The 14699-nt window shown below is 35.9% G+C and overlaps 1 protein-coding gene across 1 annotated transcript in view; it reads right to left on the bottom strand.

Moving 5' to 3' along the window:
* The window catches only part of Zbbx (zinc finger B-box domain containing), a 72059-nt gene that overhangs the window by 32982 nt on the left and 24378 nt on the right, over positions 1–14699 (bottom strand). Inside the window, exons 6-8 of the mRNA XM_038347939.1 lie at positions 8629–8781; positions 5503–5677; positions 930–1050 (exon numbers count right to left, since the gene is read on the bottom strand). Coding sequence (XP_038203867.1) covers positions 930–1050; positions 5503–5677; positions 8629–8781 — 449 coding nt within the window. The remainder of the gene's footprint in view (positions 1–929; positions 1051–5502; positions 5678–8628; positions 8782–14699) is intronic.

Genomic DNA, 14699 nt, shown 5'->3' with positions numbered 1-14699 from the left:
TTATGACGTGCCAAGTCAGAAACTTTGTTAAAATTACCAAGGATGATAACATCTGCTCATCTATCATACTGGTTTCACGTTGCAACCTTGATTTATAAACAAATTACAAAACCATGTATCTGGCCATAGGTCCTTGAATAAAATAAACTAGAGTTAAAGTATAAAATTAAATATATAATTAATGTTAATTCAAAAGATCAGTTTTACTTTAATAGATTTGTAAAATAAAATCTTAAATAACTATGAAAAACACAGCAAAGTCTATCATTTTAGTGTTTGTTTGGATTTTTGAAACATAATTTTTTGTGTAGCCCTGGCTGCCCTGGAATTTACTTTGTAGAACAGGTTAGCCTTGAACTCACAGATATCTGCTGCTTCTGCCTTCCAGATGCTGGGATTAAAGGCATGCACCACTAATGCCTGGCCATCAAAATCTCTTTGAAGTAAATTTTTATTTATTACATGCTTTTGTTATTATTCTTAAATCCCTTTCTGCAGCTACATATCTTTTTATATTTCTTTTCTTTTTTTTTTTTTTTTTTTTTTTTTTTTTTTTCGAGACAGGGATTCTCTGTGGCTTTTGGAGCCTGTCCTGGAACTAGCTCTTGTAGACCAGGCTGGTCTCGAACTCACAGAGATCCGCCTGCCTCTGCCTCCCGAGTGCTGGGATTAAAGGCGTGCGCCACCACCGCCCGGCTCTTTTTATATTTCTTAAAGATGGACTATATACCATATATGTGTTTGTATATAGATTAAATAATTAAAATTGTTGCTAATAGTCAAAGCTTCACGGGAATTTAAAATTGCTTTAAAATTAGATATAAAAATAAGTAATATACATACAAAATTGCTTCATAAAGTCATGTCCCACTAATAAGAAATATAAATAACTTCTATTTCTTAATAAACAGCAAAATTCTACTACATACCTTCTGTGTTTTTTAAGCCATAATTTTTCCATGTATGTCAGACTGTCTTCTGTAAATTCGATATTAATTGGTTCTGTCCAAATTTTCAAATTAGTTTGTACTTCACATTCCTCCACTGAGTCTATAAAAATAAACACTGCACATAATTAATGTAGCCATGCCTGTGAATTATCATATTCTTTCTTTAGATAGTCAATTGTTTGTGGAGATCAGTTCTTTGGTACCTATCTCTATAAGGATATATATTATTATATTATTACATATGATGTTAATATAATATCAAGTCCAAGATGTAAATAATGTTAAAGGATTTCTAAAACATTGGTTTTAATACATGATTCTGTGGACAGTATCTTTAAAATCTCATCCAAAAAAGGACTATATGAGTCAAAAGCTTTACAAAAACAACATCCTCTTAAAAGAAACAAGGTAAATGCCATCAGTGTAGAATCTCACAGAGACACGTGTACAAACAAAAGTATGATTTATAGCCAATTCTAATAATATTAAATATCATGGGTAATAAAAATAATTTGTAATGAATTATATCTTACTCAGAATGAAGAGAACATTGGTTCCCACAAATGTTTGCCTTTGAAGTCATACACATGCAAATGCTATTATTTCTGAAGTTCCACTGACTACAAAATTACTCAGAGCTATTTGAAAGCAATGAAGCATCCGAGAAAAGGAAGCTGATAAATCCAGGACTGGTAGCTTTTCTGACCTCCAGATACTGCCCCACTCTCAAGCTTGCAACATCCCCCAGAGTGAAATGCTGGGAAAAAAAATAGGAAAAGGAAGTGGTGACGTTTCAAAACTAAATTGTTAGGGATGCTAAGGGTAAGCTGGTCCTAACCTCCTAGTGAAGACTTTAGCGGTTAGCGTTGAGGAACAGCCAGATGAAAGCAGTTAAATAAGCAAAATAATGCAGTTAGTCAACTTCTTTGATGAAGACAGAGAAGAACTCTTAAGAGCAACAACTAGAATCTAGTAAATAGAAGAAGAAAAAGAATTAAGAATTAAGAATCTGAATTGTGAATAACATTATAGCAGCAGGGGAGGAGGAGTGTGTGTGTGTGTGAGTGTGTGTGAGTGTGTGTGTGTGTGGTGTGTGTGTGTGTGTGTGTGCATATGTGTGCACACACCTTACTGAAGTTAAAAGAACTGAGGCAGAAAAGCTGAAAGTAGGAAGAACGAAGGGAGCATTTTTCAGAGAAAAGAACGACTGTGCTTGAGAAATGACTCCCAAATCTGGAAGCAGAAGAAGGAAGAAGGGGTGAAAGCAAATAGCCTGTGGTTCCCTTTTCTCTATTCACCAGTGGCACAATCTCAGCAAATGAAGACGAGACTTGGCCCAACTCCTGTGCTTATCAGTGTTTGATATCTGTGGCTAATGACAAACATAATCACTAGGAGAACACTCTTTAGCTAAGTATATATTAAGCAAGATACTTTGGTTGAAAGCATGCATGCTAGTCAATTCAAGAACACACAGATTCATGATGTGTGTTTTCTTCAGAGAAAGGCTCATGAGTTGTCACTGTGGCCTCCTTGCCTTGTTTCTGGCTCAGTGGCTTTTTTTCCTAGGAATTTGTCTAATATTCATCTCATTGTGATGGGGGCAGTTTCCTTAATACACAGCACAAAGAGCCAAACCTACACGGGTGCCTGAAGCATTTGAGGAACTCTCGGGAGACCAGCATAGAGGAGTCCAAATAAGGCAATGAGGGAACATCTCAGCAAAAAAAGTTCAGCGAGAAAACAGCCTTAGCTCACAGAAAAGCCCAGGCCGGAGAAAGTACCTCAAGGAGTCTGTGGATGACTACAATTAATTAAGGTAAAAATCAGTGACTGAAATAACTGGACAACATAGTTTTTAAAGCTGGCTGATATGCCAAGTGGTATTAAATTCAAGGGTTCTTAAAATGATTTGCAATAACAGCTATACAATTTAAGCATTGTATTTATCTCCATTATTTGAACCAAATTCTAAGTGTCTGAAAAATATTAAGTGTTCATGATAAAGAGAACAACAAAATACTCTTACACTCTTCAGATGGAGTGCTAATTTATGAAAGGACTTTTCTGAGTAGTTCATGTTTATCTAGTTTAGTGGAGGACAAACATTTCTGATAATGCAGCTGTTCTCAGCTCAAGTACTAACATCCCTGGAAATATATCTGGGTTATATGTCAAGATCTGTACAAGAAAATGTACAGTAGTATTGTTCGATATGGTCAAAATGAGAAATGTCCTAAACAATAATCAACATTTAAACTGAGAAATGGTGGCACATAAGAGAAAATATTGAAAATAGGTGAAATGGTAACCATACATATTTTTGTGCATGAAATGTGGCACAGGGTAAGAACAATGAATATCATGGATGTCACTGCACTTTTCTCATAGTAAAATGGCAGCCTTGATATAAGGTGGTTTCCTGAGGGTACCGTGGGGATAAATAAGGCTTACCTAGCTTACTGCAAGCAGGGTAAACATATCTGTATCTGAAATGTATATTTACCAATGAAGATAGATCACTGCAGCTTTCATGAGAAAAAGCATAACCATTCTTAGTGATAGGCCATTGTTCCCCATTCACCTAAGTGGCCTTGTGACATCCACCTAATGGCCCACCGATGTCTATGGGTAGATTCAAGTAATCAAAGGTGCTGCAGACTACAAAATGCTACAAAGCCTGAGAGGGAGAATGGAAGTCTCGAATTAGACAGTGAAGTAACATCCCTACCCTGCCATATGAATTGTACCACTATTTCTGATTATAGCTAGTGACAGAAATAGTAAAAAACTGTATTTACTGAGTCAAGGATCACCACACTAGAGCTTGTTGTCCAAATCTGACCTATGACTGATTTCCTATGACTGATTTCTGTATTCATAAATACAAGGCTTTATTGCAACACAGTATGCTCATTCATTCATGTGCTGTCGATGAATTTTTTCCTACTTCATTGAGAACATTGACTAGCTGACCTAGCTTATAGCAAATGTCTACATTCTGTAGCAGATTAAGAGCTTCTGTACTAGTGTATCAACTTTTATATTACCTCTAAGATTTGCAATGCAAGATTCTTTTAATATTTATGTCTGAGAAAATATTTCCAATGTGCCCAATATGAAAAGAATTAAAACAAGTCTCTATCTTTCACTTCATGTGCAATATATTATTATAAACTCAAAAAGCTGAAATTTAAGTGTGTTTCTAGGCATTGTCTTTTCTTCATTGCATATTCTGGTTACATTCTACTAATATAGGGGCTGTTATTATTGCTATGAGTAACCAAAAGCAGGTTGCAGAGGAAAGGTTTTACTGCATGTACAATCTACTATTCACCACTGAAGGGTGTCAGGTCAAAAACATAAACAAAGAGGAACATGTAGGCAGGAGCAGATGTAGAAGCCATGGATAAATGCTACTTAGTGGTTTGCTCCTTCTGGTTAGTTCAGCCTTCTGTCTTATAGAACTACCTTAGAGATGGCCCCAGTCACAATGGGCAAGGCATTCCTACATCAAGAACTAATTTAGAAAATGTCACTGTCTTATCAAGTGTGCTTCTGGCATCTGCAACAAGGCCTTTCATTAGGCAGCTGAGCAGTATTTGCTGAATAAATAAATTTAAAAAGAGTGGATGCTTTGGTTTGGGGAAAAATTGTAAACAAGCTTGGTAGTAGGATTGATGATCAAAATATGCGCTAAATCGTTAACAATTATGAAATATTAATAAACTCTGAAAAATGTTAAAAAAAAAAAAAAAAAAGAAAATGTCACATAAACTTGCCTTGCAGCCCAATGTAATGGAGGTATTTGCTCAGCTGAGATTTGATCCTCTCAAATGATTCCAGTTTGTATCAAAATGACCCAAAAAGTAGTCAGTATAGTTCATGTGATTATGTCATGAAGAAACCCATTATTTTATATATAAACCAGATATTGAAACTGGAGGCATGCTCTGAGGTGTATAACAGCATTCTCCTTCCTGCCTTGTCTCTGCTGCCTGCCCTACTGTGGTGGAAGGAACAAGGACTCCAGTCATCTGCTCCTGTGGACTTGAAGTCACCTGCTTATTCCCTTATTTTGATGGGCTGTATCATCTCCGACTGTGAGCTAAAATAAATTGTTCATCCTTTAGGTTGCTCTGTCAGAGATTTGGTCACACTGAAAAGAAATATTATAGACCTACTGCATCTACATGGTTGTTTGCTTTCCTGCCCCACAGACTGCCTCTCCTGATAGATTACAATAGATCTAAAACGGAATCATTTTCCAATGACTGCTTCCTAGCAGAAAAAAAAGCCGATGCTTCAATGCTCTATTCATCCGATGATCTGAATTTACAAAGAAAACCAAGGCAAACATGCTGCACGATCATTGCATGCCTCATAAATATGAAACAACTCACCATTGACCACCTAGTGTGTACACAAAACTCCCTTGAGAAGCTGTAGCAAATTGCTCTTTATTGTTTTAGAGAATTCGTGTTTTGCCAGGAGTGGAAAGACATGAAGATTCCTTTATTTTGTTATATGAATATTTGAACAATGCCCATACCTGGTTTTGCTGCATGTTCGTTCTGCTGTTTGTTTTCCTCCTGATGTCCAGCTCTCCACTGAGTTAAGGCTTCCCGAAAGGACTGGGCAGATGCTTCTTCATCAAACGGCGCTTCACACAAGGGCTTGTACCTTGAATTTGTGCCTTCTCCTCCTTCTGCTGCTGTAGTTTCTACCTAGCAAGTTAAAAATGTAGCAAAGAGTATTTATTAAACTTCCTGTGTTTTTTAAGGAAATAAAAAGCAGAAATATTGAATTCAGAAGAGTATGTTTTTATATAACATTCATCTAAATACTTTATTGTTTTCTTTAAAACTCTATTCGTAGTTATGAATGGTCTTCTCAGAAGATAATAATGTAAGAAACTATAAAGCTGATGACTTTCTCCATTTTATCTTTGTTCTTCCTCCTCTACAGCTGTTACTACTAGGTACACATTATCCATCCTTCTTCCTTCCCCAGCCTTATGCCCCTTACCTCCTCACATTAGAGCAGTTTTATGTTTCAGAGACAGGGTTTAATTCCCTATGTAGCCATGATTGTTCTCAGATTTGAGACATCTCTACTTTGGTCTCCTGAGTTATGGGATTATAGGCATGCAATTATACTAGTTAATATGAGTATAGATTTGTGTGTGCGCGTGCACGTGCGCGCGTGTGTGTGTGTGTGTGTTTATCCCTTGCTGTCAGTATACTCAAAACATTTTAATTCTCTAAAATCAAAATCCAAAGTTTCTCTCAGGGTCTACCAAGTGCCTAAAGTACTTTCTCCTTGACCTATACCATCATTTCCTCTTTCCCCTGTCACTCACCTATTCCAACTCTTCCTACAATCTTGGGGAAGTGTGAACCATCAGGCCAATTTCCTCCTCAGGGCCTTCTTTACACAGCAATTTTCCTCATGCTATTTAATTTCTCAAATATCACCTACATAGAGAGTTCTCCACTGGTGATGGTGAAGATTCCCAACTCCTCTTTATCCATTTGCTTTTCTTCCATACAGCTTATTTCTGAGCCAATTTATTCTACAGACCCCATTAGAATGAATCAGGTGATTATATTGTTGTCTTTGTATTAGATGCAAACATAGTACACGGTTAAAACATAGTAAGCTCCTCTACAAAGTAAATGGAATGATCAATTAAAATCAGCAATGTATAGGAAGCAAAACAACTCAAATTGCTTGTTCTTTGAGAAAATCAATAGCATTGATGAACTCTTAGAAAAATTGACTAAAGGATAGAGCAAAGATTCAATTAATAAAATTAGTGATGAAATGGGAGACATGACCATAGACATCTCTGAGGAAATCCAAAGATAAAGACATACTTTAAAAACATGTACTTCTCTAAACTGGAACATCTAAAAAAAAATAGATAATTGTCTTGATATATACAACCTTAAAAAGTCAAATCAAGACCAAATAAGTGATTTAAACATGTTCTGAACTCCCAGGGAAATAGAAGAAGTAATTAAGGGTTTCCCAACCACAAGAAACTCGGAGTGAAGTGGATTCGGAAGAGACTACTACCAGACTTTCAATGATCAATTATTGTTAATACTCCTCAAATTATTTCACAATATAGAAACAAAGGGAAAACTGCCCATTTTTCGATGAGTTGTCAACTACTCTGATACCTAAACCACATTAAAAACCCAGCACAGAAAGAGAATTGCAGACACTTATGAATACAGATACACAAATTTTTCATAAAATACTTGAAAACTGTGTGCAAGAACCCATGAAAACCATCATCCACCATGATTTAAAAGGCTTTATCCCAGAGATGCAGGGATGGTTCAACATATGCAAACTGATCAATGAAATCCACTATATTAACAGACTGAAAGACAAAAACCTGATCATCTCATTAGTTTTAGAAAAAAATGTCAAAATCCAACACCCATTCACGATTATAAACCTGGAGAGATTAGGAATACATGGGATATACCTCAGCATAATAAAAGCAATTTACAGCAGACAAAAGCCAACATCAATGTAAACAGAGAAAAATGGAAGCATTTTCCCTAAAATCAGAACAAAGAAAAGGTTGTCCACTTTCTCCGTACTTATTCAATACAGTACTTAAAATCTTGGAAGTCACTCCTCTGTAAACCAGGCTGGCCCCAAATTCAGAAATTGCCTGCCTCTGCCTCTGAAGTGCTGCAATTAAAGGTCTGTACTCTCACTGCCTACTGAAAATTTCTGGAGATAAATTTGCCCCTTGAAAATTCTACAAACACAAGCACTTTTAGCAAAGTGACAAGGGAAAAAATGTACTGACATATGAATATCTGTAGTGTCCAATATATAAATCACAAGCAATATGAGAAATAAGAGAAACAATAGCCTCAAAAGAAAAAAAGAAAGAATTAGACAGATAGAAGACAGACAGACATACAGGAAGGAAGGAAGAAAGGAAGGAAGGAAGGAAGGAAGGAAGGAAGGAAGGAAGGAAGGAAGGAAGGAAGGAAGAAAGAAAGAAAGAGAGAAAGAAAAGAGAAAAGAATAATCCAAAAGTCCTTGGATAATTCTAAACAAGCAAGTCCAAGACACAGACAGTGACAGCAACAATCAGACAAAGAGGCAAAGCCACTGCCTGCACCAATCGGATAAAGAGATGGATAGGCACCAATGCAAGAATGCATTCAACAACCTAAAGAGCAATATGGCACCACCAGAACCTCATAATCCTACAACAGCAAGACCTGAAAATCCCAACTGGAAGAAGCAAAAGAAAACAAGCTTAATGAAGAAAATAGCTTCATGAAGATTATAAAGAGGAAATGAAAAATGTCCTTAAAGAAATTAATGAAAAGACAAACAAAAAAAATTGGAAGAAATAAATAGATGTCTTAAAGTCAAGAAAAAAAAAAACAATCCAACAGTTAAAGAAAACAGTACAGGACTTAAAAATTCACATTTTCAGCAAATTTTCATTTCAAAAAACAATTTTCAATGGAGTCAAGGTGATCTTAAAATTATTTTTATAGACTTGTATGTCCAATTACTAAAACGAGTAAATAGTAACTCACAATATTGTAAAGTATCATCCCCAAATGTGTATTCTCATAATGGACACGAATGGATGTTGATCAGGAAATAGCCTGCTTTGTCCTCAGTTTACCTCAGTGCTGTTTTCCTGAAGAAGTGGGGCTTTAGGTTCCTCTTGACTTTTACTGGATGCTTCTGGAGATGTATTCCCTTCATTAGGCGGGTTTGCTTCCTTTATAAATTGATGAGCAACATCTAACACGTTGGATAAGATTTGAGATTTTGCCTATTAAAAAAGGAAGAGTGTTGTCAACATGACTATAGGAGCCTACGTATTTTACAAGCAAAAAATCAAGTTTACAGAGCTGTATGACTCAGTAAATTTAATAAAATTTAATTGTTGCTTAAAATAAAAAATAACCATTTTGTTTTTTATTGATTTGAGATCATAATAAGATTATATAATTTTACCCTTTGCATTTCTCCTTTCAAACCTTCCCCTACAACCTCCTTGCTCTCAGACAAATACATACCATTTTTCATTTAATGTTGTCACATGAATACACGTATACGTACTTGTACATACATTTATTTTCCTAAATATACCATGCTCAGTCTGTATAATGTTACTCGGATATATGTTTTCAGGGCTGACAATTTGGTATTAGATGAATAATTGGTGTGTTCTTCCTTAAGGAAGTTGACTCCTTTCTTGACTGCCTGTATTTTTTTGTGTGTGTGCATTATTCAAGCCTTATGGGCTGTCTCCCCACTGCCCATGCATTTTTACATGTCTGTCGTTATTTTCTCAGCTTATTTTTATGCATTTATGTTTGTGAGACATTAAGACTACAGTTTTTAAAATTACTAGGAGAAACACTCCCACAGCAAACTCCTGGAGCCTCTGGCTCTTTCATTCTTTATGGCTTCTTTTCCCCAAATATTGAAGCTATTTTTATAGGTATATTTACTGGGACTAAACTTCACTCTTCTACACTTTGATTGCTTGTGGTTTTCTGTAATGGTCCCTGTCTATTAAAAAGAGAAGTTTCCTTAAGGCAGTGTGACCTTGAGTAGTGAGTAGTAAACAAAATTTAAAGTGTAATTAGGTAAAACATTGGCTTAGTAATATGGCAATTGTAAGTTCTTCTCCACGATCCATAATCTCACTAACTCTGAGGAGTTGGGTAGGATTCCAATACCAGACATGATTTCCCTTTGATTGGAAGCTCTTATGTCCAACTAGAGTGTTGCTAGTGCCACTATATGGGAGCCACTACTGTACCCTCAGTGTTGTGCTGTGTTGGTAGTTATTGTCATTTGTGGACACCATGGCTTGGAAAAACAGTTGGCTGCTTCCCTCCTTTGGAGGCTTGCCTTGTTTCATCTGATATCAACCATCCTAACAGTGGCAGCCATCTACTGAGGGCAATATTGGGGATGCATAATATTCTAAGTGTTGTTAAAATTTTGTTATTTTGTCCTCAAGGAAAATCTCAAATGTAACCAGCCTTTTTATTTTTTCTGTTTTAGGGATAAAGCAACGCAAGCTCAGAAAATTTAAATAACTAGCCTTTGGTCACATAGTCAGTGGGAAGCAGAGCAGGGATGTGTGCAAGTCTAACGACTCATAGCCTTTCCACTATGCTACACGCAAACAGAATGCTGTGTTACATTATGTATGCTGTGTTGAAAATGAAAACGCTAAATATATCACATCTATTAAGATCCTAGTTGCGTTGCAATGAGTTTTCCTTTGTAACAAAATATATTCTCTCTGTGTACTTTCCTAAAACTCCAAGTCATTCCACATTTTATGTCTTCACTCCAGGGGCGACCTATAGGAAATACTCTGCTACTGTATCTTTATCTTCATCCTCTTGGCCTTCAAAGATCCTACATCTCCTTCTAAAACCATCCCCCTGCTTTTCTACTGTGTCTTGACCCTTACTCGTCTATTTTATACCACCTGGAGATCTTTACCACCACTTCTTCTATGGATTTCACATCACCATTTGGCATGTGTCTGTCTTATCATTTTAGGAAGCTCATGGAAAGGGAAAAGCCTGCTTTACTGAACCTTGCACAGCTCTCACTGTGTCCACTAAGTGGTGATTGGTTAAAAAAATAAAAATAAAAAAATAAAGTATAAAAAGAGGTAAAAAGAGCTGCAGAGATTTTAAAATGAATTGAAAAATGATGTTAAAAATAACTGTTCTTATGTCTCCTCAGGGCACGACTCTAGACAGGGGAAACCTGAAAAGGTTTATTTTCTGAGGAGTCTCCTACCAGCAGGTAGGCTGCTCTGTCCCATGACTCTGTAAAATCTGAACTAATTGGATCTAAATTTCAACTAATTTCCAAGAGTGAAACACAGAGTCTCCAAAGACTAAGATACTGAGCATCCAGAACAAAAAATATGGATCTCACTTATCAGAAAGTACAAAAAATAAGAGTACAATAAGATTTAGAAGTTAGTGTTCTCTCCTCTGCCATGGCAATATTCCTATTTTAAAATATTTACCAGTTAAAAAGATTAATTCGCTAAGATTTTATTGAAACTCTTCAGATATGACCTTCTACCAATCTATTAAGATCCATTGCAATCTGAACTAGTGATAAATCAATGATTATCAAACCAAACAGTGTTATTTCACACTGAATTTATAGACTACCCATGAAAATATGACTATGTGCCTGACACACGTTTTGCTACCTGAACTGTACACTGACTTGTGTCAGCTGCTCCACATTTCCCCAGTGAATACCCACACAAATAGGTGCCGCTTTTGTTTTAGAAGATATTCAAGCCACTGATAAAGATCAGCCTTAAAGAAACAACTGTGTTTTAGTCATTATTTTTATTCCAGAGAATAACTGATCAGAAGTCTGATTGAAAATTGCCAGGAAAAATGCCTGTGAATTTTGAAAGTACTCACATTGTTTGACTTTCATATAATATTTATAAAGTATCAAAAGTAGAGTAAATTTTATAGGAAATCATTAAAAGTATAGATAAATAATGCCAACAAGCCCTATTGTTATTCTAATATGAATCCTGATACCAATATTCCAATACCGTTTATAGTATCCTTAAATAGCATGTTAAATATCAATTTATGACAAAAATATATATTGAAGTTAATTTACTTTTAAATGGTAGTCTTCTTCGCTAGTAGATGGAAGATTGCATACAGAGATGCCTACTAGGGTCTTTGAGAAATAGACCAGTGAAAGTTGGAGAAGAGTTTTGAGAAATAAACCTAGCCAAAGACATGAAATGGCTATGTAATGGAAATTTTAAGATGCTGAAGAATGAAATTGATGAAGGGTCTCCTTTCTAGAAAATGGAAAGACCTCCCATATTCTCCCATGAATTGTCAGAATGAATAGTGTGATAATGCATTCAAACCAGAAAAGCTCTACAGGTTTGAGAAATTCCTATAAAAATTCAGTGATAAATGATAGTCTTCACAGAGAAAAAAAATCACTTACTATGCATACATGACTCTGATGTGGGAAAAGATAGAACATGAGAGAAATATCGGGGAGCCAGGAGCAAACTGATCCAGCTACAGTCAACTGATCTTGGACAAACATGGCAGAAACATACATTTGCGAAAAAGACAGTATGTTGAGCAAATGTCTCTTTTAAAACAAAGCATCCAGAAGAATGAACCTAGACAACTCCGTTTCTAAAAAAAAAATAATGTTTTAATTAATTTTTGAGAAGTCTGTATAATGGATTTTGTTCAGTTACCTTTCACTTCTTCCGTAAGTTCTCCAAGATTCACAAACACTTCTCTATTCACTCTTACTTTGTGCCTTTTCTTGTATTTTACAATGATCTATTTGGTCTAATTTGTGCTGTCCATATACTAGTGGAGTCAACCATTGGAGTATTATCATCCTGAAAAAGCCACACCCTTAAATAAACCTGACCCCTCCAGATGCCATCAGCTACCTATAACTCCACAGGTAAGGTTTATGGGGTAAAGACCCAGCTATTTGTGTAAAAATAAACAAAGCAAACCACAAAAAAAAAATGAAAATGGATCAAAGACTTTAATTTAGTACCAGAAATGTATTAGTCTGAGGAATATCCTACTGAAGAGAAGAGGAAGGATTGTACAATCAAGAAAGTTCAAGAAAACATCTCAAGAAATCCCACCAGTACAACTAACTGGGCTCATAAGAACTTAAATGAGTTTGTACCAACAACCAAGGAGCCTGCATGGAACTAACCTGGGCCCTCAACATATAGGTGACAGTTATGTAACTTGGTCTATATGTAGGATTCCAAAAAAGGGAAACAGAGGCTGTTCTAAGGCCTTGAGTGCCTCTTGGGACCCTATTCCTCATACTGAATTGCCTTGGCCAGCCTTAATACAAGGGGAGGGGCTTATTCTTAACACAAATTGATATCATATTTTTTGTTTATCTTCACTGAGAGGCCTACTTCCTTCTGATCAGAAACAGAGGAGCAGATTGGGGGATAGGGATGGAACATAGGGAAGGAGAGAGGGAATGGGAGGAAAGAAGGGAGGAGAAACAGAATAGAATATAAAATAAATTAGATAAATAAATTTAAAAAGTAGTCTAGTTTGAGAAGGTGGTAAGGATGCTGAGAGGCAAAGGTGACATCTTGGCGCAGATCTCTGTGAATTTCCCTCTCAGTGACAGTCACCTAACCTCAGAAAAACATTAAAAAGCATTTTTTTTTAGTTTATATTAATCAATATTTTGCTTTTTGTATTTGACTAACCATGCAAATATAAATTAAGATCCCATCATATTAAAGTCTTAAAATACTCAAATTCTTCCTGGGATAACTACAGCTAACATATGGGAACACATCCCTGAAATATTTCGCATCTATTTAGAGGTACACATTTAAACTTGTGATGCAAGTCACATCATCTTTCATTCAGTGATACAACAGCAATCATCTTAGACACTAAATTGTCAATGAATAATAATATAAAGATGATTGTGCTTATAATGGATTAGCATGTCTATTTACCATAATACCATATATTAAGGAATTGCTTTCAAACTGAGAAACAACTCAAAGATAATTTTATTTCTTCTAAACATGAGAATTTACGTACAGCAGTGCTAACAGGTATGGACAACATATGGAGACTATGACTGCACAAATTTTCCTGTGCAAATACACTCCGTGTTAAGAATGTTTAAATTCAAATAAACACAGCCTTGAAAGAACATAGTAAACTGTAGATTTCACTGGAGCCACAGAATCTGATCTACTGCCAGCATTTCTATGTTCCCTCGCGTCTTTCACCCCACAGTGTGATGGTCAGATTTCATCTTGTAACTGTTCTAAATTCTCACCTCAGTTTTTCTTCCCTTAGAGTGATATTATCTTTCAAATTACACGCAAGAATTCATCACTCTTACAATCCAGCATTAATCAAAGTGAAGAGAGCTGATAATTTGTAGCATTTTGGAGTGGATGGCAGGCATCTTGTAAAAGTTAAAATCTAAGAGGAAAAGTTTTAGTTTTAAAACACAGAATGCTTGATGGCAGCCTCGGTGCTACAGGAGTGTACCTCCCGCTGTCAACTAAATCTCCCAGTGTTCAGTAATAAATACCAGTGATCGCACTGACACAGCCATACTTCTTTAAGTTCAGGTCCAAAAAAGTTAACACATTGCTCACACCATCTTATTCGCATGTTTTTTGAGAACAGAAATGGGAATTCCTCTCCTCCGTTCATTATATTTTCGGTACGGCTTGATTTAGTGATGAAAGTGACCCTAATAATCAATGTGAAACTGGTCTTGAACTTGTGACTCTGGTGCCCCAGTGTGCGGATTGTCACACATCACCACATCCACACGAACTCTCCCTCTATAGTGTTAGCTTTCTCTGGTTTCCCACTTGCGAAATTTTCGAAATTATTTATTGTAAACCCAGGCTTCACTGTAAATTGATCATTCTAAACTTGGCAGAAGAGTTCTGCTGTACATAGAGATAAAGGGACAAAGCAATACACACAGAGAGAAAAATGTCTTACAAAAATAGACCCAAAGGGTTCTATGAATTCATTTCAATAGTTAATACATATTGACTATTTGGAATTACTATTAACTATATAATTTTCAGAAGAACAAGTTGCATACTAAATTACCTATCAATACATGCTACAATTTTAATAGTCTGTGTGCCTATCGATTAAT

This window comes from Arvicola amphibius, chromosome 11 (genome assembly GCF_903992535.2).
Source record: "Arvicola amphibius chromosome 11, mArvAmp1.2, whole genome shotgun sequence".
Classification (NCBI taxonomy): Eukaryota; Metazoa; Chordata; class Mammalia; order Rodentia; family Cricetidae; genus Arvicola; species Arvicola amphibius.
The sequence above is the reverse complement of the archived record's forward strand: the minus strand, read 5'-3'. Positions and strand labels throughout refer to the sequence as shown.